This window comes from Neomonachus schauinslandi, chromosome 3 (genome assembly GCF_002201575.2).
Source record: "Neomonachus schauinslandi chromosome 3, ASM220157v2, whole genome shotgun sequence".
Taxonomy (NCBI): Eukaryota; Metazoa; Chordata; class Mammalia; order Carnivora; family Phocidae; genus Neomonachus; species Neomonachus schauinslandi.
Genome location: NC_058405.1, coordinates 14630698 through 14657811, shown reverse-complemented (window position 1 = coordinate 14657811; position 27114 = coordinate 14630698). Strand labels below are relative to the sequence as shown.

The 27114-nt window shown below is 38.4% G+C and overlaps 1 protein-coding gene across 1 annotated transcript in view; it reads right to left on the bottom strand.

Moving 5' to 3' along the window:
* UGGT2 (UDP-glucose glycoprotein glucosyltransferase 2) overlaps positions 1 to 27114 on the bottom strand; it is a 178811-nt gene that overhangs the window by 146157 nt on the left and 5540 nt on the right. The window contains exons 2-4 of the mRNA XM_021695965.1: positions 15822 to 15904; positions 7152 to 7282; positions 6556 to 6668 (exon numbers count right to left, since the gene is read on the bottom strand). Coding sequence (XP_021551640.1) covers positions 6556 to 6668; positions 7152 to 7282; positions 15822 to 15904 — 327 coding nt within the window. The remainder of the gene's footprint in view (positions 1 to 6555; positions 6669 to 7151; positions 7283 to 15821; positions 15905 to 27114) is intronic.

The window sequence follows — 27114 nt, the reverse complement described above, 5'->3', positions numbered from 1 at the left end:
TCAATGTTTGGATATTTGAAACATGAAACAAACAAGATTTTATCAGCCCCAAGAGTTGAGTTCACGATTAATCTCTTCTGCAACAGGTGAAGAGACAAGAATGTGCAAAACAAGAGAAATAGAATTAGTTGCCATTCCTCATAGGATCCTATTAATAAACACTAAAGAATGCTAAAAGCATACTTCATTTAAAAAGTAAAAAGGAATTGAACCAGATGAAATTATTAAAATCATTTCAGGGGCGCCTGGGTGGCTCAGTCGTTAAGCATCTGCCTTTGGCTCAGGTCATGATCCAGGGTCCTGGGATCCAGCCCCGCATCAGGCTCCCTTCTCCACGGGAAGCCTGCTTCTCCCTCTCCTGCCCCCCCTGCTTGTGTTCCCTCTCTCGCTCGGTCTCTGTCAAATAAATAAGTAAAATCTTAAAAAAAAAAAAAATCATTTCATTAATTTTAATTGATACCTTGGAACTCAAATGGCACTAAGTCAAATGGATTATTAAAATTACTGATTTTTATCAAATCAGTACTGTAGAAGTACATTTCAGAATTTATACAGGATATCTTACATTTTAATATTGTCTGAAAGAAGATGTTTTCAAATAATTTATTATTGTAATTGGGAAGGCTGCTAATGAAACAATGCTAGTAGATAAATCTTTAAGTGGAAAATAAAAGGAAAAATTACAAGAAAGGGGATAGATTTTCCAGAGACAAAGGTCTCCTGAGTGTAGACCCCCCCCCAAATTCACGCATAAATATGCAGACTGGCACAACTTCATCTTGATGATGCAAACTTGTGTACTTCTGGGCCGGGAGCAGCCTTACGTGAGGCAGCATGAAGACGGGAGACTGCAGCTACCAGGTGCGAGTTCAACAGTTTTGGAACTGGAGTGACATGTGCCACTTTCGGGGTTTCTGTCTGTATTTGGGGAAAGCAGGCACAGAATGTTTCCACTGGGGACAGGGCTTGCGTTTTGGGCCTGTTTACTGTCCCCAAGGAATATCTCCAGTGACAGCAAAGATCAGGTAGGTATAAACTCTCCTGTACAGGTTTTAAGGGATAACAGACTGACGTCCGATTACAGCCCATCTGTCTGACATAGAACCTACTCGTCCCCCTGGGACTTATTCACAGTCGGCTGAACCTGGGACCCTGGGGGCATGGTTGAGGCTAATCCTGCAGATGGAGCTCATCCTGCTGCTTGGAGTCCTGTTGAGAGTAGCCTTCATTAAAGGCTTTCTGAGACAGCAGAATGGCTGATGAGGAGCACAGTCACAGAAATGCTGAGTTTGGTCAAGAATTTGTCAGGCCCAGGGATGGACTATTGGGAGAGGCCTTCTGCCAGAGCCATTGACTGTTTTGCTGGAGACATCAAGACTATGATAGGCCATTTCTCAGGGTTTGCAGCAAGAGACTTTGAGGGGTATGTTAAGGTCTCCCTCTGGCATAAACAGCAGGTTGCTTACTGCTTGTTATAAGTCCTAGGTTCCCCAAGCTCCGTGTCCCTCAGCTGTGATGCAATCCCAACTGCTCGTGTAGTGTTCTTGTGGGCCCACTTTCATGCCTGGGGAATGTATAGCCATAGGAACTAGTGCCAGCCGGCTAATGCTCACGCTGCTCGTGGCCACGAAGAGTGCCGTTCTTTGCTTCTGACCCCAGAGCCTCCTGTCTTCTGCCAGAATCCATGAAACCGTCAAAGGCAAGCTTATTAGCTTGTAGGCAGGACAAAATCAATTCCCCAGCCTGAGAGAAGATATATATAGCATTTAGGTTAACACATTTTTTTTTTCTTTTTGGGAACTTTAGGCACATAATCCTTGGTTTTATAACCTATGGATATTTGTCCATAGTGGTTGTTTTTTTTTTCTTTTGTAAGCAAATAACTTATGTATTTGCATATATATTTACAGTAATATTTTAATTTTTTCCCTCTACAGATGTTCCTCATTCCTAAATTTTCTTCAGTTTTTATTTTCTTTCATGTTTTTCAGGTTAGATTTTTAGTTTTTTTTCTTTAAAGAAATTACTGATTAGAACAACAGAAAAGAACAATTCTATTACCTTTTACATTCATATTATTTTCTTTTCCCTTTGGTTGAGCTGAACACTTGGTTTATTTTTTCCTTTTTTTAAATCATAACACATTTAGGGCATCAAAGCTGTCTTTCTTTTCTATGTGGTATTCTCACCATTCCAATTTCCAAAAAAATATTCCTCAATAGTTTTATTTCCTTGTTGGGGGCGGGGGAGCAAGTAATACTAATTTAGGATGGCGATGACTGCTGTCACTTTCTCCCAAATACATAATACATATGTATTTACATATATAATATCTGTCAAGTTTTAGGGCAGATCCACAGCACAGATCTTTAAATAGGAGGTAGGGAAGGGACAAATGATTCTACCTTTTTTTTGGCTAGAAAGTTCTTGTGTTTGAAGTAGTAAGGGATTAGGTTTTAAGTGGTAAGCAGCTTGACTTCAGACTAAAAGAATGGGCCTAACGCTGTGTACGTTTACAGAAATAACTCAGACTGGCAGATGGATGGCTGCAATTTATGTCCACAGTGTACAGCCCCAAAGAGTGTGCCTTTACTCTGCCAGTTGGTGGTCTTCCAAGTGGCCGACCAGACGGGCAGGCCACTGGCAACAGTCTGAGAGTCAGCATAAATGTACCAACTTTCACCAAGGGGTCAGAGACTAGTCAGGAATAGGAGCACTGCCTTGAATTTTGTCTGCTGACTGCAGTGACCACATCTGCTTTTGGTGTTACATAGCTGTGGTCGACTGAACAGTAACAGGACCCTGAAGATACCACCAGCTTTAACTTAGCTGAACATAACAGTAACGCAGCCCAGGCATTAAGGGAAACCACTGTGGACTGAGGGCCCCACTGAGCCAGAACTTTACCTGAGGTAGTGGAATAGGGCACAGGGTTTGTCCCAAAGGGTTGCTACCACTTTTCCATGTAAATCGAAGATCATGATAAGGCAAAACAACTATGCACTTGAATATACCATTTTCAATCGACCAGAGACTTGTTGGGTCCCTCTATCTCGTTAGTCACTGAATCCTATTTGACCTATGCCAAAATGTAAAACATCAGATGTTAGAGTCACAAGGCTTCCCTGGGTCAGGCCGTCAGTTTCAGTAGGAGCTTAAGAGCCCCCTAGGAGCTGCTTTTTTAAAAAGGAGTGTACTTGATGTCCGAGTCACGCAGGTGGCACTGTTGTACTCGAAACTGCCTGTGAGTAGTCCAGCCGCCACTCAGACTGTAACTAAAGTTGGGATGGGATTCTGGCTCAACTTTCTCCTCCTGAGATTCTATGCTGTTCACCTGGGAACAGATGGTACATGTAGCAGTCTCCCCTGAGACTTCATGAGCATTCAGAGCATTCACAGTATAAACAGAAACAGTATCAGTGCCAAACGTAATTCAGTCATGGAAGCCAAAATAATAAAACTTCATCGAATTGGTCTAGAGATCATTTTAAACCCTTGCCCATCATGAACACCTTCCAAACCCCATCAGTTGAGTTTGGGTGCCTTTTCCTGTAGGAACATATATCAAGGAGCTGTGACAGGGTTATCAGAAAACTGCTCCCACCCAGCCAGGAGCAGAGAGTACAAAATGGCAGGGGGAGAGAGAGGAGGGCAGTAGGGAAAAGTTTTAAGTGTTGAGTTTTTGTCTTCCTCCAACCATGTGGCCCTTGTTCTTCCTCTTCTGGAAAGCCATGTGTCCGTCAACATCTCACCCTTGTTTCTAAAACTGTCAAGAACTGTTAAAGATCTAAGGTTTGACTTTACCCTACTTACAAAACATTAAGTTAGGTTTTTATCATTTCCTGGTGGTGGGGGTGGGATGGGCAAAATATGGACCTAAATGGATACTACACAAATAGTGGGTGTATGTTGTAGCTGAGGGACACTATACTTGGGGAACCACTGTTTTATAGCAAGCAGTAAACAAGCCTGCTCTTCTTTCCATAGGGAAAAATCACCTCATTCCTCCAGGTTGCCTGATACAAACACAACCCTGAGAAATGTCTCAGGTAAAGAGCAGTCAGGGTCTTCCACTTTCTACTCATCAGACCAAGAACATGCAAGGCTCACAGGGTCCATTGCAGATGGCCTCTCCCAAAAGCTTGATGTTAACCTCTTTTTAATCTTAATTTTATATTTAATACCTAAATATTCAATATTTAAGAAAATTATAAAGCCAGACATCAAAAATTAATTTTAAAAGTCACCAAAATTGTTTTAAAAATGCACAAGGGCTGACAATTTCACAGTCTATTAACGCTATAAAGGGGAAAAAAAAAAGCTATAAAGGAATTGAAGATCTTACCATTTGTGACAACATGGATGGATCTAGGGGGTGTTGTGTTAAGTGAAATAAGAGAAAGACAAATATCATATGATTTCACTTATATGTGAAATCAAAAAAGCAAAATAAATGAATAAATTAAAAAAAACAGAAACTGATAAATACAGATAACAAACTGGTGGCTCCCAGAGAAGGGGAGGGGATGGGCAAAATAGGTGAAGGGGATTAAGGAGGTACAGACTTCTAGTTATAAAATAAGTCACAGAGATAAAAAAAAAAGTACAGCATAAGGAATAAAGCCAACAATACTGTAATAATGTTGTACGGTGACAGAGGATAACCACACTTATCATGGTGAGCACCGGAGAAAGTACAGAATTGTTGAATTACTATGTTGTGCACCTGAAGTGAATATAACGTTGTATATCAACTATACTTAATAAAAGTTCAATGCAGACACCCCTAAAACACAGCAGAGGTACTTTTCATAGAATCTTAATGGATCTAAAACTTAAATACAAGTATCAAAACACCCGGTTCAGACTCCTTTGAGAAATAAACTGCTATATTTAAAAAAAAAAAGGAATTGATCATTTCTATGATATACTTTTCTATGACATATATATGTACAAGAACAGAATTTAAAGAAATAACATGGTTGCCTAATTCACTGTATGAAGCTAAAATGATGGTTTTAAAAAGATAGCATTTATAATTAATAGCTAATCTCATCTATTAAAATAGAAGCATGAATCTTAAAACGTAAGCAATCTTAATTTAATAGAAATTAAGATATCCCACACCATAACAAATGCAAAGATGGTACAATATTTTAATATACATTACCATAATACACAGTATGTCCAATGAGAAAAACTTTGTACTCATCTCAATAAATAGATAACTTATTTCTGATTTTAAAAACATAAAATTACAAAACTTTAACATTTTAAAAGGTATGAACAAAAAAAGGTATGAACAGAAGACATACCATGTCATCTGTTGAGAGACTCAATATAATAAAGATTTAAATTGTTCTTAATCAACAGGTTTAATGTAATTCTAATTAAAATCCTACCGAGGCTTTTTAGAGAGGCAATTTGGCAGGAGAAAAAGGACTCTAATGTTATTTTGAGAGCATCAATAACCGCAAAGAGCTAAAAAAATTTGGAGGAAATAAAGCAGCAATGAAATTGTCCTGTGAGATATCAGAATATATTATAAAACAATAAATACTAAAACAGCATGGCACTGCTACAAGAAACAGTTAATGTACTGGACAGCTATGAAATAGAGCATAACATAAATATAATGAATATATAATCAACTAGTCACCTGAAGGGAAAAAGATCTGACTGGATCCTTACCTTTGATAACAATAACTTACATGGATTAAAAGTTTATGGAAAAATGAAAGGAAAAACTTTAGGAAAGCTACTGGAAAATAATAGTTAAAATCTCTCAGGTTTGGAAAAAGCTGTAAGTATAAAAACACACACATAAAAGAAAATTTGGGCTACATAAAATTAAAGAGGCTTCTGTATATTAAAATTAATATAAAATGCAAGAAAATATTTTAAAAGGTTTACAACAACCAAGAAAGTACTGATATGAATTACTAAGTATATATTACTGTTTAATATATAAAGAACTCCTTCAAAATTATAGAAACAACTTTAAAACTTTTTTAAGTATAAATAAATCAGACAGTGAAACATATACTGGTACTAGTAAATTAATAATTTCCTTTTTACTGCCCATCCATAACCATTTGTATTAAATACTTGGAAGAAGTAAAAAAGTTTTTAAAAATACATTATAACAAAGCAACTCTGTACTCTGTATTACTGTATTATTAATTTTTTATTCCCAAGTTATACATTCAGTTTATATTTAAAGAGATAGAGTCCAAATAAATGCAGTTTTGTGTGTTTATTTGAGAAAACAATCTAGGATTATATAAAACATATTTAATGTATTTTATGGTATTTTGGTATAATTTATATTCTAAAATCAAAAGCTAATGAGAAAAAATATTGAAAATACCTGTATATTTTAGAAAAGGACTTGAACTACCAATTCAGATAGATTCAATTTTTCAATACAGAGTACATTCTTTAATAAGCAGTATCTTCATTATTAAAAATTTTTATTATAAGAAATTTCTGCTATTTCAACCCTCATCTCTTTTTATAAACCATGTCTTTCACTATAGGCTATCATGAACTTACCTTGAAGTAGCCTTCTTCAGCAGCTTTTTAAGTTCATTAATTTTACAGGTGTGTTTTTTATGGATAACCACAAATGCATCACAGCCATCTGGCGGGGGCTCATCAGCTGCAATCTAAGATTTCAAAGATTATATTTAGCTACAGTAGTTGATAATTACAACATGATCTTTAAAACTCATATATTCCTTTGATTAAAATAACTCATCAACTACTATTAAGCTATTGCTCTAATTAAAGTAAAAAATATCTATACGCAGGCAGAATCAAATACTTGAACAAAATCAACTTCATAGTAGGGACATGCTTCAAAGTCACTGAAAATTGCCATCAAAAAAGAAAAAAAATGCCTTCAAATTAAAATTTTAATTATAGTTAATTTCAATAATCATTTGTTCTCATAATTTCCTTATTCCAAATAACTATAAAATTATATAATGTATTCAATTATAATTGATTAACAATGATAATACAATCAATGACAGGCTATGGAAGCAGGTATAAGTCTATAGGATTTTTTTCCCCAAGGATTTTGTCAGAGCAAGAGCGAGCGAGCGAGCGCGCGTGCATGCGCACAAGCAGGGGCTACTTCTACATACCTGTTGAAACATCTGAATAGTTGGTGAGTACGCCCTTATAGAGAAAGCAAACTTTAAGAGATTGATATGTAAATTGTCTAAGAATTGTCCAGCTTTCTTCAGGATTAAGTTGTAATGAGAATAAGCTGATTCTATAAAAAAAAAAAAATTCAAGAGAAAGGATGTTATTTTCATTTTCAACACATTGGCACAACTCTACTGTAAAGCTAACTTAGTATCATCAAATCTGAAGTTTGGTTATGGGTGGTGTTGGAAAAAAATGGAAAATCAAGATCTGGTTTATTAACTTCATTTGGATACTCCAGTGAAGTATACAATCAAGCGATAGGAGTCCAGGTGAAAATAATCCTGCCATTAAAATCTATTTGGAAGATGCCAGCATATCAGATTAATTCACTCAAAGGCTGTGGGGTTATAATACAAGGATAAGATGCAGGGCCTACCTACAATTTAAGAGGAGACTAAGAACAGCACAAAAAAATTAAATATGACTTAATAAATTTTAAATGACACGTATAAATAAATTCCACTCAGATTTAGTACACATAGCCAAGAGCAATTAGTGTGTCCAGAATGCTTTAGGAGACAGAATTTAAAGCAGACCTTAGAGCATACGAGAAATCTCTTCTTGTATACAACAAATAACCTGAACTGCTGTTTCCCACCTCTAAACCCGTCTGCAAAGGTCCTGAACAACCAAAGAGGATGAATCCTAGAGTGTAAGAACTCCTGGACACCCCTGGGGAGATGGAGATCATGTGGCTGGGAGAAGGACCGCAGAATGGAAGCCAAGAGCTGAAGAGGGCCTGGTGACACTCATGGGGTAAGCAGGGAAAGAACCATCTATTTTTGCCCTTTCCTCTTGTCTGCACCGCCTGGGGTGTAATATCATCTGCACTGTTGCCCCTGTGCCAGCCAGAGGTGGCAGGGCAACAGCACAACAGCTCTGGAGCCAGCTGGCATAGCCCCATAAGCTGGCCCCATAAGCTGGCCCCCATAAGCTGGCATAGGCCCCGTAAGCCTGGCCCCCGTAAGCCGGCATGGCCCCCGTAAGCTGGTCCCCGTAAGCTGGCCTCTGGCCATTCTCTGCTCATTTCCTCACTCCTTTACTCCCTGGTACTAAGTTACCAACTGATAGGAGAAACTTCATTAAAAGAGCAGAGCTAAGGTAGACTCAGATCTTTACCTCACCCACAGATCACAGTTCCTGGATGTGAAAAGGGAGGACAAAAGGAATGTGTAACTACAGACACGCTCCTGTGGCGGGGGGGGGGGGGGGGGGGGTCCTGCGTGGAAGGAGAAACTTTGGGGGTGCTGGGGGAGACTGGACCGTTTGCTGACTGCTACAGTGTCTACTACTTGTTCAAAAGGTGCTGGGCTCTTGACCCTTGGCTCCTCTCCTTACTACAACCCATTCATTCAGGTGTCATCTGGCCCTCTATGGTGCCCTGTGGGAATCGGGGCTCAGGGAACCAGCACAAACATGTGGACATGGTGGGTGCTGCTTTTTCTTTGAGTAATAAAGTCTTCCGTCTCTCAAGATTTCAGGTCTTCTATCAGCATCCATGAAACTAATCTGTTAGCTTGGAAACGGTAAAAATCTGAGATCCTTTACAGTACTTGACAGATCTGACAACAGAGATGGAATGCTGACAGATACACAGATTTTTGGAGGAGAAAAGACCCAGCCTCATGGGTCAACTGAGAGAATTTGAAGGAAGTCCTTATAAATTGATAGTGAACATACTGATAAAATTGTATGGTCAATCAGACAATCAATGGTCCTTCACTTTGTTGCCTATTATTGAAAAGAAAATATGGAAGAGGTTACAGATCAAGAACTGGGCAGTAGATTCAAAGGCATTTACCCAAATGAGGTCTTAGTTGTTAACTCTCTTCCATGCAAGTGGACTTCCCCACCAGTGGTTCTGTCAGCTTCAAGTCCAACCCACTGTGACAAGTACAAAGACCTATCTTGGATTAGGATAGTTTGACCTTCTTCAGGCAAGAGCTACGGACATGCATACCTACACGAAGTGAAAAAGGAAGGAAATCTGTTACCACTATAGACAGAAGGCCGGAAAGTCATTAGAACTTTTGCTTGCCTGGCAGAGGAGAGGATGGAGTACATAATGCAGAATTACAACCAACTTACGATTCAACAACTCCTACAGTCTATCACGCCAACCTTAGATCCTTTCAAACAGGACAGAAAAAAGCCTCAAAAGTTACTATAATGGGTCGTGGCTGAGAAGAGAGAGCTGTGGCCCACTTGGGAGATTTCCCTTGGTCAGTTAGAAAGTCTTTCAAGTTCTGATCCAGGACTCGCATGTCTCATGTCTTATGTTTGATCCTTGAAACTGTGGGAAGCTAAGTTTTTAGCTTGCAAGTAGGATTAAAAAAAAACTTCAGCCCCTTTACAGTTCTTGATAAAAAGCTCAAGAATGAGAGAACTAAAAAACAGGGGGATATGCAAACCGTCCTGAAAGAACTAAGGAGAGAACAAGAAAGAATACCAGAAAATACAGACTAAACTAGAGGTAACACAAAAGTAAAAAGAATCAGGAAAAACAGAAATAGAGAATATGCAGGGAAAATGTGAAGAAAGTGAAACAGAAATAAAAAGAATAGGAGATGAAAAAAAGATTTAAAAGTAAATGACAGATCCAGAAGTCCGGCAAAGGGGATCTACGGTATATATAATTATATCCCTGATGCAGAAAATCAAAGGGATAGAAGAGAATGAACAGAGAACTCTCCAGAATTAAAAGGAACAGTGAGTCTACATATCTAAGAATGAAGACTCAGAATGGTTAGCACTGCAATATTTTCTAGTAAAACTAAGGGACTCTGAAGTTTAAAATCTGAAGTATAAAATTCATGCATACATAGTCCTGTATGTGAAGAACTCAAGGCCATTATTCCTAGTTGTTGTTCATGAGGCATCAACTAGGGAGCAAGCTTTACCTAACCGAGAAATAACTGGAGGAACTGTAGCATAAAGTTTGATGGTGAGCTCTGAATATACTTAACTGTAGAAACAAGACCAAATGAAGGAGCTGAGATTTACAGAAGACTATGCAAATGCTGCATGCCCCAGTGGTGCAGAAGAGCATACCACTGACTAACCTGCAACAAAGGGGAAATTAGGTGGAAGGTAAAGTAAGCTCGGTAATTCCCCATAAATGTTAGCTGGGAATAAAAGAATATCACTGAAGCCAACAAAGCAAGCAGGAGAAGCTCATGTATACTTAAGAATACAAAGATGAAAACTAAGAATAGTGGTGACCCAAATCAGATGGTGGTGAGGGGAAGAAAGGCTCACTAGCTATCTCACCACTGCCTCCAGGGGACCAAGAGACCATACCCACAGAGAGAAGAGGCTAACAACGCTGGGCCTTCACACGCCACTCCTCTGGTACAAAATGCAGAAGGGTAAGCAGTGCATGTTCAGCCAACTCCTATTCAGCAAACCTCAGCTTAAGAGTCATTTGTTTTGGAAAGAGTTTTCCCTGACTCCCAGTCCAGATCCTGTTATACACGCTGACAGGTCCATACCATCTCTAGGTCAAGTCTCAAAACTAATGAAAAATTATTTGTAAATTTGTTAATGCTGTCCCTCCCATTAAGCTATAAGCTGTGAAGGCAGGAATCTTTTCTAGGCTTTCAGTTGTACCTTTCTGCTCCTGGCACACCAAATCGGTCTTCAATACATTTCTGGAATTAATGTTTAAGAAATGTATAGGTCTCTCCCGTCTAGGCCGTAAGACATTCCTAATGCAGTACTTTTAAAGAGTTATAGGGGCGCCTGGGTGGCTCAGTCGTTCAGCGTCTGCCTTCGGCTCAGGTCATGATCCCGGGGTCCTGGGATCGAGCCCCGCATGGGGCTCCCTGCTCAGCCAGGAGCCTGCTTCTCCCTCTCCCACTCCCCCGCTTGTGTTCCCTCTCTAGCTGTCTCTCTCTCTCTCTGGCAAATAAATAAATAAAATCTTTAAAAAAAAAAAAGAGTTATATAGAATAGGTGTATGCTCATTCACTCCTACTTCTTAAACTATAGATGATTTCTCAAGGACTTATGGTGAGTTTCCCTCAAGAATAAAAAAATAATGTATGTAAGACTCACCTTCAACAGTAAGAGCAGCACAGATCAGAGAAGAGATTTTATCTTAAAAACTCATCTTAAAAAAGATGTAATAGCTACAGGGCCAACAAAAAATTGCCAGAATTAGTGTAATAGCCTAACTAAGACTGTATCAGTCAAAAAGGGATCAGTCATCCATGAAAACAGAGTCAACAGAAACAAATATGAGTCGTGCCTGACAACAGACATTAAATTTTGTCACCGGTCACTGTTAAGGTCTCTAATGTAGAGATGGATGTAGGGTTCAGAGGTTTAGGTTCTATAATTTAGGCTTAACTTGCAAGATCACCTCAATCACAAGATGGATGCACTGGACTATTTTAGCTGATGTTTTAAAATAACTAAACTCAGGGGCACCTGGGTGCCTTAGTCAGTTAAACATCCAACTCTTGATTCCAGCTCAGGTCATGATCTGAGGGTCATGAGACCGAGCCCTGCATGAGGCTCTGTACTGGATGTGGAACCTGCCTGGGATTCTCTCTCTCCCTCTCCCCCTGTTCACTTGAGCTCTCTATAAACAAATTAGATTAAAATAAAACTCAATCCAGGCTCACCCACTAAACTACTAATAAGGACTTTCCCCTTTCAATATCCTTCCTCTTTCTTCAGCCTCAGGTTTTACTTGATTTTTGCCTACTGGCCTTTAATATACATAAATCACTCTCACCTTCATGGGGGGGAAAAAAAGCAGCAGCCTCCACAGTCTGCTACTAATTCATCTTATTTGCTTCACAATCTTTTTTTTTTTTCTTCAGGTGTAGAATTTAGTGATTCAACACTTACATACAATACCCGGTGCTCATCACAAGTGCCCTCCTTAAGGCCCACCACCCATTTAACCCATCGCCCCACCAACCTCCCCTCTGGTAACCATCAGTATATTCTCTATAATCAAGAGTCTGTTTCTTGGTTTTCCTCCCCCCCCCACCCCATGTTCATTTGTATCTTAATTCCACAGAGTGAAATCATATGGTATTTGTCTTTCTCTGACTTATTTCACTTAGCTCCATTCAGGTCATTGAAAATGTCAAGATTTCATTCTTTTTTATGGCTGAGTAATATTCCAGTGTGTGTGTGCATGTGTGTGTGTGCATACACACACATCACACTACTTCTTTATCCATTATCACTTGATGGACATTTGGGCTTTTTCCATAATTTGGTTATTGTTGATAGTGCTGCTATAAACATAGGAGTGCACGTATCCCTTCAAATTAGTATTTTTGTATCCTTTGGGTGAGTATCCAGTAGTACAACTGCTGGGTCATAGGGTAGTTCTAGTTTTAACTTTTTGAGGAACCTCCATACTGTTTTCCAGAGTGGCTGCACCAGCTTGCATTCCCACCAACAGTGTAGGAGGGTTCCCCTTTCCACATCCTCGCCAACACCTGTTGTTTCTTGTGTCATTAATTTTAGCCATTCTGACTGGAGGTGACAACTCATCGTAGTTTTGATTTGTATTTTCCTGATAACGAGGGATGATGAGCATCTTTTTATGCTTCACAGTCCATCTTGAAAGACTTAACAATATCTTTCTCTGCTTCCAACCTCGACTCATACCTCACCCTACCATAGTTTTGATAACTATACCAGTGAAACTGCTAGCTAAATCACCAATAATTTTTCTGTTGTTAAAACCTTAATATTCACATTATTTGATCTGTCTATAGTATTTGATAACATCCACCACTTACCACTCAATAGTCCCTGGCTTTCATGACATCACACTGTAGGTTTTCTCCTGCCTCTATGGGTACTCCTAAGTCTCTATTGTGTGTTCTTCCTCTGGTTAGTTCTTAAACATCGATGTTCTTCAGCGTTCTGCCATTGGGATCTGTTTTCTTCTCATTCTATACCTCTTCCCTATAGCTTAAATTACCCTCTTAGTGCTGATAACTCCCAAATCCTACCCCTTAGCCTCGATTTTTACCACCTAAATCTCCCACACAAATATCAGCTTACAGAATATCTTCACTTGGATATTCAACAAGCATTTCAAATGTGACACATCCAATCTGCAATCATCCTTCTATCCAAACCCGGTTCTCAGTTATAAGTAACCGAGTTAGAAATGTCATAACATTTTCCAAAAATCTTTCCATTAAAATATATAAGCAACTTTACTTGTGTAAAAACCATTAAAATCTTCCAAGGATTTTGAGAATGAATTTCTTCTATGTGGAGCACATGGGGAAGTAAAAATAAATAGGGACTCTGTAATTAGGTAAACCTTGGTTGACATTTCTAACTCACCACACAAAACTCATAGGTTAGCTAACACAATGCCACGTAATCTTGAAGCATCAATAAATTCATAACTCCATAGCAGAACCATATAAAATGGTTAAAAAATCAGGCAATTCAATGTTTAAAAGGTCTTAATTTACTGACACATAATATAAAGTGTTCTCACTAAATGGCATGAAACTAGCACCTGAATTCAAAAAGTTAAATCTTCAATATTTACAACTTTTTTAGGCAAGTAAATCACTGGAATTATTCTTCATTAAAGAGTATTTACAGGGTTTTATGGAGATTCAACAACCTAAAAAATTACACGTAACTGAGGATTTAAAATGTTTCCTCTAGGATAATAATATCTTGAAGTAAATTCAGTAAGTCTGACAGTTGACATATTTAACTGCTCATATACAGCATCCTCTCCTACACCTAACAGTATCAGTGATGATGCAGCATATGCATTTGACCCTTGCCATTATAAATAATTTTAATGGAATTCTATTTTCACTATTAGTAATTCTTATTTAATAGAATTTCTTTTAGGTTCAACCCTGAAATACACACCTCCTATTTTATATGCTTGAAGTAGAGCTTAGGTATTCCTAAGCTTATATTCCAACTTGTTAATAATCATCTGCCATCAGATTGTCCAGACATGTCATTTCATTTAGGGAAAATACATGGACACATCTAAGCAACTAAAGAGTTCAAAATCTGTAAGAGTAATTTTTGAGAATAGCACTGAATAAGACTATAAAGTATCTACCAAGAACTAAAGATTTGGGAAAGCTACATTTAGGATTTTAGGTGAGGGCCACAAAAGTTGGATTTTTTAACTGTGAGAACCTTACATATTAACCTAGCCTTTTTTACCACAAATACCAAAACTAAAATTATCAGGACAAATACAAAGACAACCAACAACAGTTTCCCATCAATTTGCCAGTCGACCTGTAAGTGGTCAAAATTCCTCTGCTCTTCTCCCTTCCCTATACCTGGCTCCTGCTGCTATCATCCACACTGAACTTCAACACTCACCACTAGAAAGTCCGTCCTGCTCTCTCTGAAGTACTGACCAGGTGCCCTTTTTCATGCACTTCCTTGTCAGTGCGGCCCATGAAGCTCTATGAAGCTCTCTTACCACCTCAGAGCAGAGCTGGCTCTTCCGCTGTCCCCTTCACAGTATTGTGGGGCCCGGGGAGTACTGATCACATTTATTCACCTTTGTATTCCCAGTATCTACAGCAGTGCACAGTATGACTCAAATAATAATAATTAAATAATGAAACTTTTCAGTAAAAGTTTTTTTAAAAGAGCAAATTACTTGGTTTTGAAAACATTTCAGTTTAAAATATCATGAAAGGCATGTCTGCTCTATTTTTTTTAACCTATCTCATGAAATCCTAAAACTGCTGAACTTCAAGGCCACCTGAGCCAAATGGAGTCCAGTAAATGAACACTTAAAATAATCAAAACTGTTGTTTCGGTAACATTTACATTCAAGAACAAAATTAAACTAATCAATTACCACAGTAAGTTGTCTCTAAACTATTTAATCTCCATAGTTAAGAAGTTCTCCCCATGTCTACAAGGCTAAAGAAATCCCCCTTGAGGAATTCCATGTTAATATTTATTCTATTCTCTGTAGAGACAGAAAATTAACCTTTCTTTATAATAATTAATAATTAACCTTTTAGCCTCTGCTGCTAAAACCCCATTTCAGTATCTTTAATCTACTGACCTTCTCTCAGAAACATATTAACAAACACTTGTTCATTCTAAAGATATATGCATATATACAGGTATGTAATATGTATTCATATATATTTAAAAAGGAGGAATGACTAACTGCATCTTCTAGATAGTGAAATGAAAACACATAGTTTACCTGATTGTTAAGGGCAAGTATTAAAAAAATCTCTTTAAAAGAATTTTGGCAAAAAAACCCAAAAAAACAAAAAACAACACTACTAGATGCAAAACTAATACTATTTCAAATAAATCTAGGTAAAAAGAAAGCCATAATTCAACAATTTCTAGTTCTCTTTGACATAATGCAATCTGCAAACACTGATAATTATGTGAGAGTTCTTATAATAAAGTATTAAACCTTTATTTTTTGGAAATGGATGCGTAGAATAATTTTCATTAAAACATCTTTTCAAATATTCAGATTTACTAACCCAATTAAGCATTTACACTTCACCCTTAACATTAAAAACAATAAACATATCTAATGTATGCACACAAATACAAATTTTTTAAGTTACAGTATTCACATCACCTACCTGTTCGTTTATAAATTGCTAATTCTTGTACAGTTTCCAAAAACTGCCAAAATTTTTCATTACTTTCTTCTGCCATAAATTCACTATTAAAATAAAAGTAATCAGTTAATAGACAGAAATGAAAAATGAAATGAAATGAGAAACTATACCTTAAAACCAAATTATACCTTAGGGTTAAAATAAAAACCTCCAAAAATTAAAGTGACTGATTTCCATTTACTATAATGCAGAAAGAGAACAAATTAATGATTCTTACATGAGATATCATTCCCTACTTACAAGCATATACTTGTGACTAGAAAAGATTGCATGAGAAATTACTTCTGGCTTTTCCTCATTATTAGCTATAACTTTCTGGATAATTTATTTTGTTTCTATACTATATAACCGTTTAGTTAACATACAGTGTTATATTAGTTTCAGGTGTACAATGTAGTAATTCAACAATTCCATACATCGCCCAGTGCTCATCACAAGTGTACTCCTTAATCCCCATTACCTAGTTCAGCCATCCCATCTTCTCTCTGGTAACCACCAGTTTGTTCTCTACAGTTAAGAGTCTGTTTCTTGGTTTGTGTCTTTTTCCCTTTGCTCATTTGTTTCCTAAATTCTACATGAGTGAAATCATATGGTTTTTGTCTTTCTTTGACTTATTTCACTTAGCATTGTACTCTCTAGCTCCATCAATGTCATTGCAAATTACTGAGAAGTATAATTTAACAGTAATGGAGTGTTATATAAAGGTAAAAAAAAAATAGACTGCCTATGTTTCACAACCAAAAATTGGTTTTATAAACATTTTTTTTTTTAAAGATTTTATTCATTTATTTGCGAGAGAGAGAATGAGAGACAGAGAGCACGAGAGGGAGGAGGGTCAGAGGGAGAAGCAGACTCCCCGCTGAGCAGGGAGCCCGATGCGGGACTCGATCCCGGGACTCCAGGATCATGACTTGAGCCGAAGGCAGTCGCTTAACCGACTGAGCCACCCAGGCGCCCCTATAAACATTTTTTAAAAATGTTATTGGGGCGCGTGGGTGGCTCAGTTGTTTGGGTGTCCAACTCTTGATTTTGGCTCAAGTCATGATCTCAGGGTCCTGGGATCAAGCCCGGCACTGGGCTCTGTGCTGGGTGTGGTGGAGCCTACTTGGGATTCTCTCTCCCTCTGCCCCTCCGCCTCCACTCTCTCCCACGCACTCTCAAAAAATAATATCCATTATTTTTATTTAGCTACTTATTTGTGTAGACAATCTTTTTATTATTTAAAACAGAAAATACCTTAATGAAAAAATTAATAGGAAGTTGGTGTATCGAATTAGGTCTTTGGCCTTGAAGCCCACTTTGATTTTTCCAGAGTGTAGGTCAGAAAAAATGACCAAAGCCATTTAAAACCTTAGGAGATAATGGGGACAAAAATAAAAAATTAAACCTTTGGAAATAATTGAGAGGTTATTCAGTCCTATACAAAACAAAGTGCAAGACACCCAAAGGCAAGTAGATCCAACTATTTTTTTTTTTTAAAGATTTTATTTATTTATTTGATAGAGAGAGCAAGAGCAGGAACACAAGCAGGGGGAGTGGGAGAGGGAGAAGCAGGCTTCCCATGGAGCAGGGAGCCGATGCGGGGCTCGATCCCAGGACCCTGGAACCATGACCTGAGCCGAAGGCAGATGCGTAACGACTGAGCCACCCAGGCACCCCGAGATCCAACTATTTAAACTAGAAAGGGAACAGCCATCAAACAGATGATACAGATTTAACACCCATCTTATCTTTCTCTCTAGTCTCGGTAAATTTAAACTAATGCTTAATAAAAATGGAAGGTATGAGGACATCCATGACACATGTAAAGTAATTCTTGTGAGTCTGGTCACTAAAAGGCAAAAGGAGGGGAGAAAAACTGGTTTATCCACATAAATATGATAAGCACAGGAATTGAAAGCAATGCATAAACAACTCTGGCTATTAATGGTGTTCAACTCAATGGCATTTAAAAAAAAAAAGAGAGAGAGAGAGAAGCTAAAAGCAGAAGAAACAATGGGATAAACAGGATGTGACCTGAAAAGGTCAAGGATGGTACAAAATCTTAAGCAAAGCAGGGAGCAACACTTCATACCTAACCGACTTGACTACAACTACAGACACACTCACATACTGTGCAACCACCGGCAAAACTTTCGTATGCCAGAATTTACACATTTAAGTATGATCCTTCCAAGTGTTCACCTTGAGAATGTATTTTCACACTTATTCCCTCAATATACCACTACTCTCAGCACTTTGGGAACTCTTCTGGAATTTACTTTCAGGGGCAATTTGCCAGTAACTCATTAATTTTAAAAGAGGAAATAAATATCCTTGAGAGATCATCTAAATCAGTTCCTCACCTAAAGTTTAAAAAGACACAAAAAACTAGCATTTCTAATTTGTTCACTTGTTTTAAACAATATTTAGCTCCAAATAACAGTGTTCCCAAAAAAGTTCTACCACAGAGGAAAAAAGTGATCTGCAAAGAAGATAGATTTATATGTATGAAAGAGCATGAAAGTAGTTATAAGTGAAATTCCAAAAAATATTTTCGTCAAGAGCAACAGCAGGGGAATAAAATGCAGTTTTGATGTAGAAGTTACGTGTTATAAAAATTTAGCCTCATCAGTCTATAATTATCCCTAGCAAATAGTCCTAAATTATAAATTTCTTTAGGTAGGGGACATACCTCATTCATCTTTGCTCCCTACACAGTGCCCATCATAGGGCCATGCACCACTAGATAAAAGCTGTAGTGGGAAAGACTTTATATAACAAAGGACTTGCTGACAATTTATATTTGTTCACAGGTAAGTGCATGAGGGAACACTAAGCATCCCGTCTGGATAATGCCATCAGGACACCAGTTTCCACAGGTCAAATATATTGTAGAGGTAATTCTAATGGTGGTCTGGAGAAGACACTACCTAATATAAGGTCCCTTCTGGTGAATCAACATTATTGGGCACCTACTTCTCTCGTACTGAGCCTTGGGAAAACAAGTATAACTAAGAAATACTCTTGGGGCCCCGGGGTGGCTCAGGCAGTTGGGCATCTGACTTGATTTTGGCTCAGGTCATAATCTCAGGGTTGTGAGATCGAGCCCGTCATCAGGCTCTGCGCTCAGCGGGGAGTCTGCTTGAGAGTCTCTCTCCCTCTCCTCTGCCCCTCCCACTCATGCTCTCTCTCTCAAATAAATAAATCTTTAAAAGAAATACTCTTATTGCTTCTACCAAGCGAACACTTATTACTAATACTTACTGAGCACCTACTCTGTACACTGTGCCTTGGCAAAATAAATGTAAATAAGAAATAATCTTATCCCTTGAAGCTCACATTTTTGCAGCAGAGGTTAGCATACATATCTTGCAATAAGAATTATTACAGAAGTATTGACCAAATGCTATGAGAACATACTAGAAAGACATTAGTTTTATCAGGGGATAGGATCAGCCAAAGAGGAAGTAATATGGTAGGTCCATAAATAAGGTGGCAGTGAAGAAAAGACTGTAGTAGAGTACTACATTGCCTTCCTAAGGCTACTATGTCAAATTACTACAAACGTAGTGGCTTAAAACAAGAGAAATTTATTCTCACAGTTCTAGAGGACAAAAGTCTAAATTCCTGGTGTCAGGGTTAACACAACAAGTTCCAAAAGTCAGGATCTTGATTTATCTTTTTTGGGCGGGCCACCATTCAAGCCACTATAGTCCACCCTGGGCTCCCCAGAATCCACATCTGTCTCACATACAAAATGCGTATGCCCTATCTCAACAAGCCCCAATGTAATCTCAACCCATTAGAGCATCATCTCTAAGCCAAAAGCGCATGGAAATATCACCAGAAGTCTCACATCTCATCATGTAAATCATTTAAACCAGGTATAAGTGAGACACTGGGCATGCTCCATCCTGGGGCAAAATTCTTCTCCATATGTGGACCTGTGAACTAGAAAACAAGTTGTCTGCTTCCAAAATGCAGTGTTGAGATAGGCAATCCAAATTCCAAAGATAGACATTCCGATTCCAAAAGGGAAAAATTAGAAAGAATAAAGGAGTCACCAGTCCCATACGAGTTCGAAACACAGCAGGACAAATTCTATGAGGTTTCAAGCCCTGAAGGGTTTCATAACCCTCAGTGGTTTATTGCTCTACTCGCTGTGCCACCTGCCATGGCTCTGCCCTCAGTCTCTTGAACGGTACCACATGTTTGCCGCCAAGTAGTGTATCAGCCAATTTCCTGCCTATGGAATTTTGAAAGTCTGACAGCCCTGTCTCATTTCATCCTGTCTCTGTCTCTTTTGTATGAGCTGGCAATGTTTCTACTGATACAACGTAATAAAAATCCTTGTAAGTCTCTTGTAGGTCTCACCAGGGTCATGCCATTACAGAAAAACCCTCCACAGATCCTTCCTGCATAAGCCCACCTCTATTCCTGGCTTCTGCTGAGATGGTTGAGTGGACCCATGAGTCAGATGCCAAACCTAATTAGAAAAAGACTGTCCAGCCCTTATGTGGTCTTCTTTCCAGAGCATGCATTCCCAACACTGAGTTTCCTCATTTCAACACTCTGTGCAATCTGGACAGGTGGAGAAGCTCCCAAGTTATAAAGTCCTGCCTTCCTTTTTCCTTAACAGCTCCTTCTTCAGATTCTCTTTCCTCTTGCATTTTACTATAAATAAGGAGAAACCAGGAGACACTTTTAATGCTTTGTAGGAAATCTCCTTAGTTAGCTATCCAAGTTCATCACTTACAAGTTCTGTTTTCCACACAACTATAGAATCCAATTCAGCCAGCTTTTTGCCACTATAAAACAAGGATCATCTTTGTTTCCAATAACAGGTCCCTCATTTCCTTCTGAACTCTTATTAGCAGTGCCTTTAATGTTCTTACTTCTACCAACATTCTACTCATGAGGACATAAGTATTTCCTATGACAGAAGCTTCATCCCGATCACACTCCCTGCTTTCCTCTAAGTCCTTAGCAAAATCACCTTTAATGTCCCTATTTCCGCCAACAGCCTCCTTAAGGCAAACTAGGCTTTTTACCATATTTCTCAAAATTCTTCCAGCTTTTGCTTGACTTACCAGCTACTTCCATATTTTTAGCTATTTGTTACAGCAGCACTCCACATTAAGTTATCAAGTCTGTACTGGTTTCCTAGGGCTGCTGTAATAAACTGCCAAAAACTTGGTAACCTAAAGCAACAGAAACTTATTGTTTCACAGTTCTGGAGGCCAGAAGTCCAAAATCAAGGTAGTGGTGTGGCTACACACCGTCCAAAGGCTCTAGGGGAGAACCTTTCCTTGCCTCTTCAAGCTTCTGGAGGATACAAGTGTTCCTTGGCTTATGGCTACATCAATCCAATCTCTGCCTCTGTTCACATGGCCTTTTTCTCTTCTGTCTCTTATAAGGACATTGGATTTAGCACCCATCCAGATCAAGATCCTTAATTACATCTGTAAAAATCCTTTTTCCAAATAAGGTAACATTCATGGGTTCCAGCAGTTAGGATGGAGACATCTTTTTGGGAGCTGCCATTCTCCCACTACAAGTGATTAGGTTGGTACATCACACGGGGGCTAGATTGTGAAGGACCTTAAGGAGCATCCTACAAAAGTTCCAGTTCTAAGACTCAAGGGAAATAAAAATCAGGACACTGCAACTACAAATCTAAGACTGGAAAAAGTTAGACTGATTTGGAATGGAGTATGGGATCAGATCCATGCAAACTCTGGGAGAAATAGGGGAAGAGACAGAGGAAGAGGACACATGTTAGCCTACAATACTTTATTCAGTAAGACTATTTTATTACACCTGATATCATAAAATACAATGGATTATAATATACTATGAATTATGTACTAATAAATCAGACAACCTCAAAGAAATAAACTCCTAGAAACAACCTACCAAGACTGACTCACAAAGAAATAGAAAATCTGAACCAATTACAATCAAGGAGATTGAGTCAGTAATCATAAAACTTCCCAAAAACAAAAGTTCAGGACCAGATGCCTTCACTGGTGAATTCTACCAAACATTCAAAGATGTAATACCTGTCCTTCTCAAATTCTTCCAAAACTTAAAGAGGAGGAAATGCTTCCAAACTCATTTTACGAAGCCAGCATTACCCTGATACCAATACTAGGACACACACACACACACACACACACACAAACATAGAAATTACAGGCCAATGTCCCTGATGACCATAGATGCAAAAATCCTCAACAAAATATTAGCAAACTGAATTCAACAATACATTTAAAGTATCACACACCCATGATCAAGTGGGATCTATTCCAGAGATGCAAGGATGGCTCAACGTCCACAAATCAGTCTACGTGATATACCACATTAACAAAGTGAAAAGTAAAAATCATGATTACCTCAATAGATACAGAAAAATCATTAAACAAAAGTCAATGTCCATTTATAATAAAAACTCTCAACAAACTGGGCACAGAGGGAACAAACCTTAGCAAAATAAAGGCCACATATGATAAGCCCATAGCTAACATCATACTCAACAGTGAAAAGTTCAAAATTTTTCCTCTACAATCAGGAACAAGACAAGGATGCTCACTCTCATCACTCTCACCACTTTTATTCAACATACTTGAAATTCTAACAAGAGCAATTAGGAAAGAAAAAGAAAAAAACTTTCAAATCACAAAGGAAAAAGTAAAATTGTCACTGTTTGAAGATGACATGATGTTATATACAGAAAACTCTACCAAAAATCTATGAGAATAAATTAAGTGGCAGGATACAAAACCAGCATATGAAAATATATTGTATTTCTGATACCAAACTATCAGAAAGAGAAATTTAAAAACAATCCCATTTACAGTTGGATCAAAAAGAATAAAATACCTAGGAATAAATTTAATCAAGGAGGTAAAAGTCTATACACTGAAAACTATAAGACACTGATAAAAGAAATTAAAGACACAAATAAATGGAAAGATATTCTATATTCACGGATTAAAAGAATTAATACTGTTAAAGCATCCATACTACCCAAAGCAATCTACGGATTCAGGGCAATCCCTATCAAAATTCCAATGCCATTTTTCACAAAAATAAAACAATCCACAAATGACCCTGGATACCCAAAGCAATCTTGAGAAAGAACAACAAAGCTAGAGGCAATAGGCTTCCTGATTTCAAACTATATCACGAAGCTATAATAATCAAAACAGTATGGGACTGGCATAAAAATAGACACATAGATCAATGGTGCAGAATAGAGAGCCCAGAAATAAATTCATGTATATATGGTCAATTAATTTATAAGAGAGGAGCCAAGAATATACAATGGAGAAAGGACAGTCTCTTCAAAAATGGTGTTGGGAAAACTGGACAGCCACATGCAAAAGAAACTTCACCCCAATCTTACACCATACACAAAAATTAACTTGAAATAAATTAAGACTTGAACATAAGACCTGAAACAACAAAACTCCTTGAAGAAAACATAGTCAATAAGCTTCTTGACATTGGTCTTGGCAATTTTTTGGATTTGACACCAAAAGCAAAAGCAGCAAAAGCAAAAATAAACAAGTGACACTATAAAATGTCTCTGCATGGGGTGACTGGGTGGCTCAGTCGGTTGTCGGTTGAGCATCTGACTTTAGCTCAGGTCATGATCCAGTGTCCTGGAATGGAGCCCTGCATCGGACTCCTTGCTCAGTGGGGAGTCGGCTTCTCCCTCTCCCCCTCCCCTTGTTCATGCGCTCTCTCTCTCTCTCTCTCACAAATAAAATCTTTAAAAAAAAAAATGCCTCTGCACAGCAAAGGAAATCATCAACAAAATTAAGTGGCAACTTACCAAATAGGAGAAAATATTTGTAAATCATACATCTGATAAGGGATTAACAGTGGTAATACATAAAGAACTCACACAACTCAATAGCAAAAAAAAAACCCCACTCCATTTAAAAAAATGGGAAAAAGCTCTAAATAGACATTTTTCAAAAGACATACAGATGGCCAACAGGTACAAGAAAGGTGCTCAACATCACTAATCATCAAGGAAATGCAAATCAAAACCATGAGATACCACCTCATACCTGTTAGAATACCTATTGTCAAAAAGAGACAGCAAGTACTGATGAAGGTTTGGAGGAAAGAGAACCCTTGTCACTGTTGGCGGGAATGTAAATTGGTGCAGCCACTATGGAAAACCATATGGATGCTCCTAAAAAATTTTTAAAAAGAACTACCATATAATCAAGCAATTCCACTTCTGGGTATATACTCAGAAAAAAAAAAAAAAAGAAAAGAAAACATCAACTGGAAAAGATATATACACCCCATGTTCATTGCAGCATTGTTTACAATAGCCAAGATAGGGAAACAATCTAAGAGTTCATCAATGGATGAATAAAGAAAACATGGCACATGTATACAACAGAATATTATTCAGCCATAAAAAAGGAAACCATTATGATCTCATCCATATGTGGAATCTTAAAAAAAAAAAAAAAAAAGAGCTCATTTACAGAGAACAAACTGATGGTTGCAGAGAGGCAGGCATTGGATGGGTGAAATGGGTGGAGGTGGTCAAAAAGTATGTGAAAATTAATAAAGGGAAACCTCACTAACATGGAGGGGGGATACTAGAAGAAACTAGAAGGGGGAGTTGTACCACTCAAAGTCAATTACAGAAAAAATTGTCAATTACAGACCTCCAATAATCTTCAATAGGAAAGAATCATCAATTACAGGGCCCAACAGGGAAAAAGGTACCTTGCATCTCCTACAATGAGAAACCATCATCACCCTGAACTCCTGCTTTTCTCCAACAGACTTTGCTTCAAAACAGCCCCTTCCAATTTCCTCTTTCTATAAAATAACATCCCTCTCCTTTGTTAGACTTGCCATAGGTTTTGCCATAGCTTGTTTGTCCCTAATTGCAATTCTTTTATTCCTGAGGAAAACCATTTTTGTTGGTAAAATAACTGTTTTAAGATTAACATTACTTGGTGATCAGAAGTAGGATCCAGAGATGACCCCCAACGATCCAAAGCTGGTGAGCAAATAATGCCCACACCCACAGAGCCAACAGGGTTCACAGTTTTCTTGCCCACTTTGGAGTTTGAGGGTAAGTTTTCTCCTGGACTGCTAGCCATGCTCTCTTTGTGTTTGAGCTCTCCAAGCTTTTATTTGGGATTTTAAGGCCTTGTTCTTTCTGAGAGTACTCTTTTAGCCTTTGATCCAACTCCTTTTCAGAACCGAACTGTTTCTGTTGGAACTGTACCTTATGTTGGCTTTTGGTCCAATTCCTTTTTGGGATTAGACTGCTCCTGTTGGAACTACACTAGTCTTTAGTCCAATTCCTTTTTGGAACCAAACTGTTCCTGTTAGAACTATGCTAGCCTTTGGTTGGTCCAACTCCTTTTCAGAACCAGACTGTTCATCGGAACTGTGCAAGTCTTTGATCTGACTCCTTGTTGAAACTGGACTATTCCTACTGGAACTATGTTGGCCTAATTTGATTCCTTCTGGAACAGGCTTTTCCTGTTGAAACTGTGCTGTTTAGGACTTTTTTTTTTCTCCTTTAGAAAAAAAGCCTCTACAAAATGGGATCCCAAACATCAAAATGCTTTGAGCTCCCCACCCTACTCCTGCTTTTGGGACCCCGGTTGTTTTGTGTTTAAAAACTATGGTCCCTCCTCATCTACATTTCTAAATAAATGCACCAACTTAACCAAAAGTAATTTAGAACTGCAGTGGCCATTATGTGATCTCCCCTAACACTTTTCTCAAAGCTGAACTGGGCAGCCATGACTCTGAAATTGTCAAAGCTGTGTGGGATGCCTATTTGGATTGGTATTTTGAAGTTTTCAAAGGTTATCAGAAATCTAAAATTGCCTCTCAGCAAAATACGATTTCTGGATTAGCTGAGGCAAACAATTACAAAGACACAAGAGTTTCTGAGGTCTCTCCTTCCCTCCTGCTGTCTTGTCTCAGGATGCGCGGCAGCCACCTTGCCCGCACATTGCACCTCCCATGCCGTCATCCTCCTTCCCCTCCATAATGCCTGCACCTCCTCTACACCCTCATTTCCCTCTTCTTATTCTCTAGCTGCAATTACTTGCCCCCCCACACTTCCCACTCCCTTCTTTCCTGAACCCATTAAAACCTTCCCCTTAAAGTTAAGTCTTCTGAGGATCTAAATAAACCCCAAATTCATTATGTTCCCTGGACTAAGGCTGAATTGTGAGCCACAGTCAAAGAGTTTCTAAAGTGACTGAGGACCTCGATAGGTTTGCTGAAGAATTTAGCATAGTTGTTCAAAGTTAGCAGCCTGGTTTCTCAGATTTATATCAATTTGTCCACATGCTTGTTGGTGAGGGTCAGGCCAAACACTGGATGAAATTACTCCAATGAGAAGATCCTGAAAGGGATTTAGAAAAACAGACACCTAACTTTTGGCAAGATGCTGAAACACTTGCTGGAAATCTCCACTGAGCAAGTACAGTAGCTTTTCCTAAGCCTGTTGATTGGAACAAAATTTAGGCTGGCACACAAAAGCCTGGTGAATCCATTCATGACTATTACAATCAACTCCAAATTGTTTTTAAATTCTGATGTTCCTTTAGATGCTGAATCCACCTAAGTAGCATTTAATTCTGTTTATTAATGGGTTCTCATTTAGTTAAAAGGACCAGGGTTGAATGGGAAACTATGTTTACTCCAGATTTAGTCAATTTGGCAGACTAACTTGCTCAGATCCTAGATATGTCACCCCCCTCCAAAAAAAGACCGATAAAATTCTTAAAATTCTTCATTTTCATCTCCAGCAGATGAAGGCCCCTGAACAAAACCAAAAACCTACTAGTTTTTACTATTTGCAAAGAGGCAGGACATTGGGGAAAAAGTTGTTACCGGGTTAGGAGCTCCTGGCACCTTCAGCCCCCTAGCCAGTATTTCCAGAGTCCTCCTAATTCCCAAGAACAGGACTACAAGGAGCTACAGAGGCTCTTCCCAGTCTTCCCTCTTAATCGATCAGAGAAACCACTCTCCAGATTGGGAATGAATCTCTGTTCTTATTGACACCAGAGCTACACTTGGTGCTCAACCCCACTGCCATGGAGCAGCCCCTGCTCTGGAGTACTAAAGTGTGGGGTCTCCAATAAACCTCAAGAGGTTCCTATCTCTGAATCTACTCCCTTTTGTCTAAGCACTCTGATACACATACCTTTCTCCTTAGTTGCTCTGCCACTCTTCATTTATTGGGCTGAGAGTTCTTAGAAAA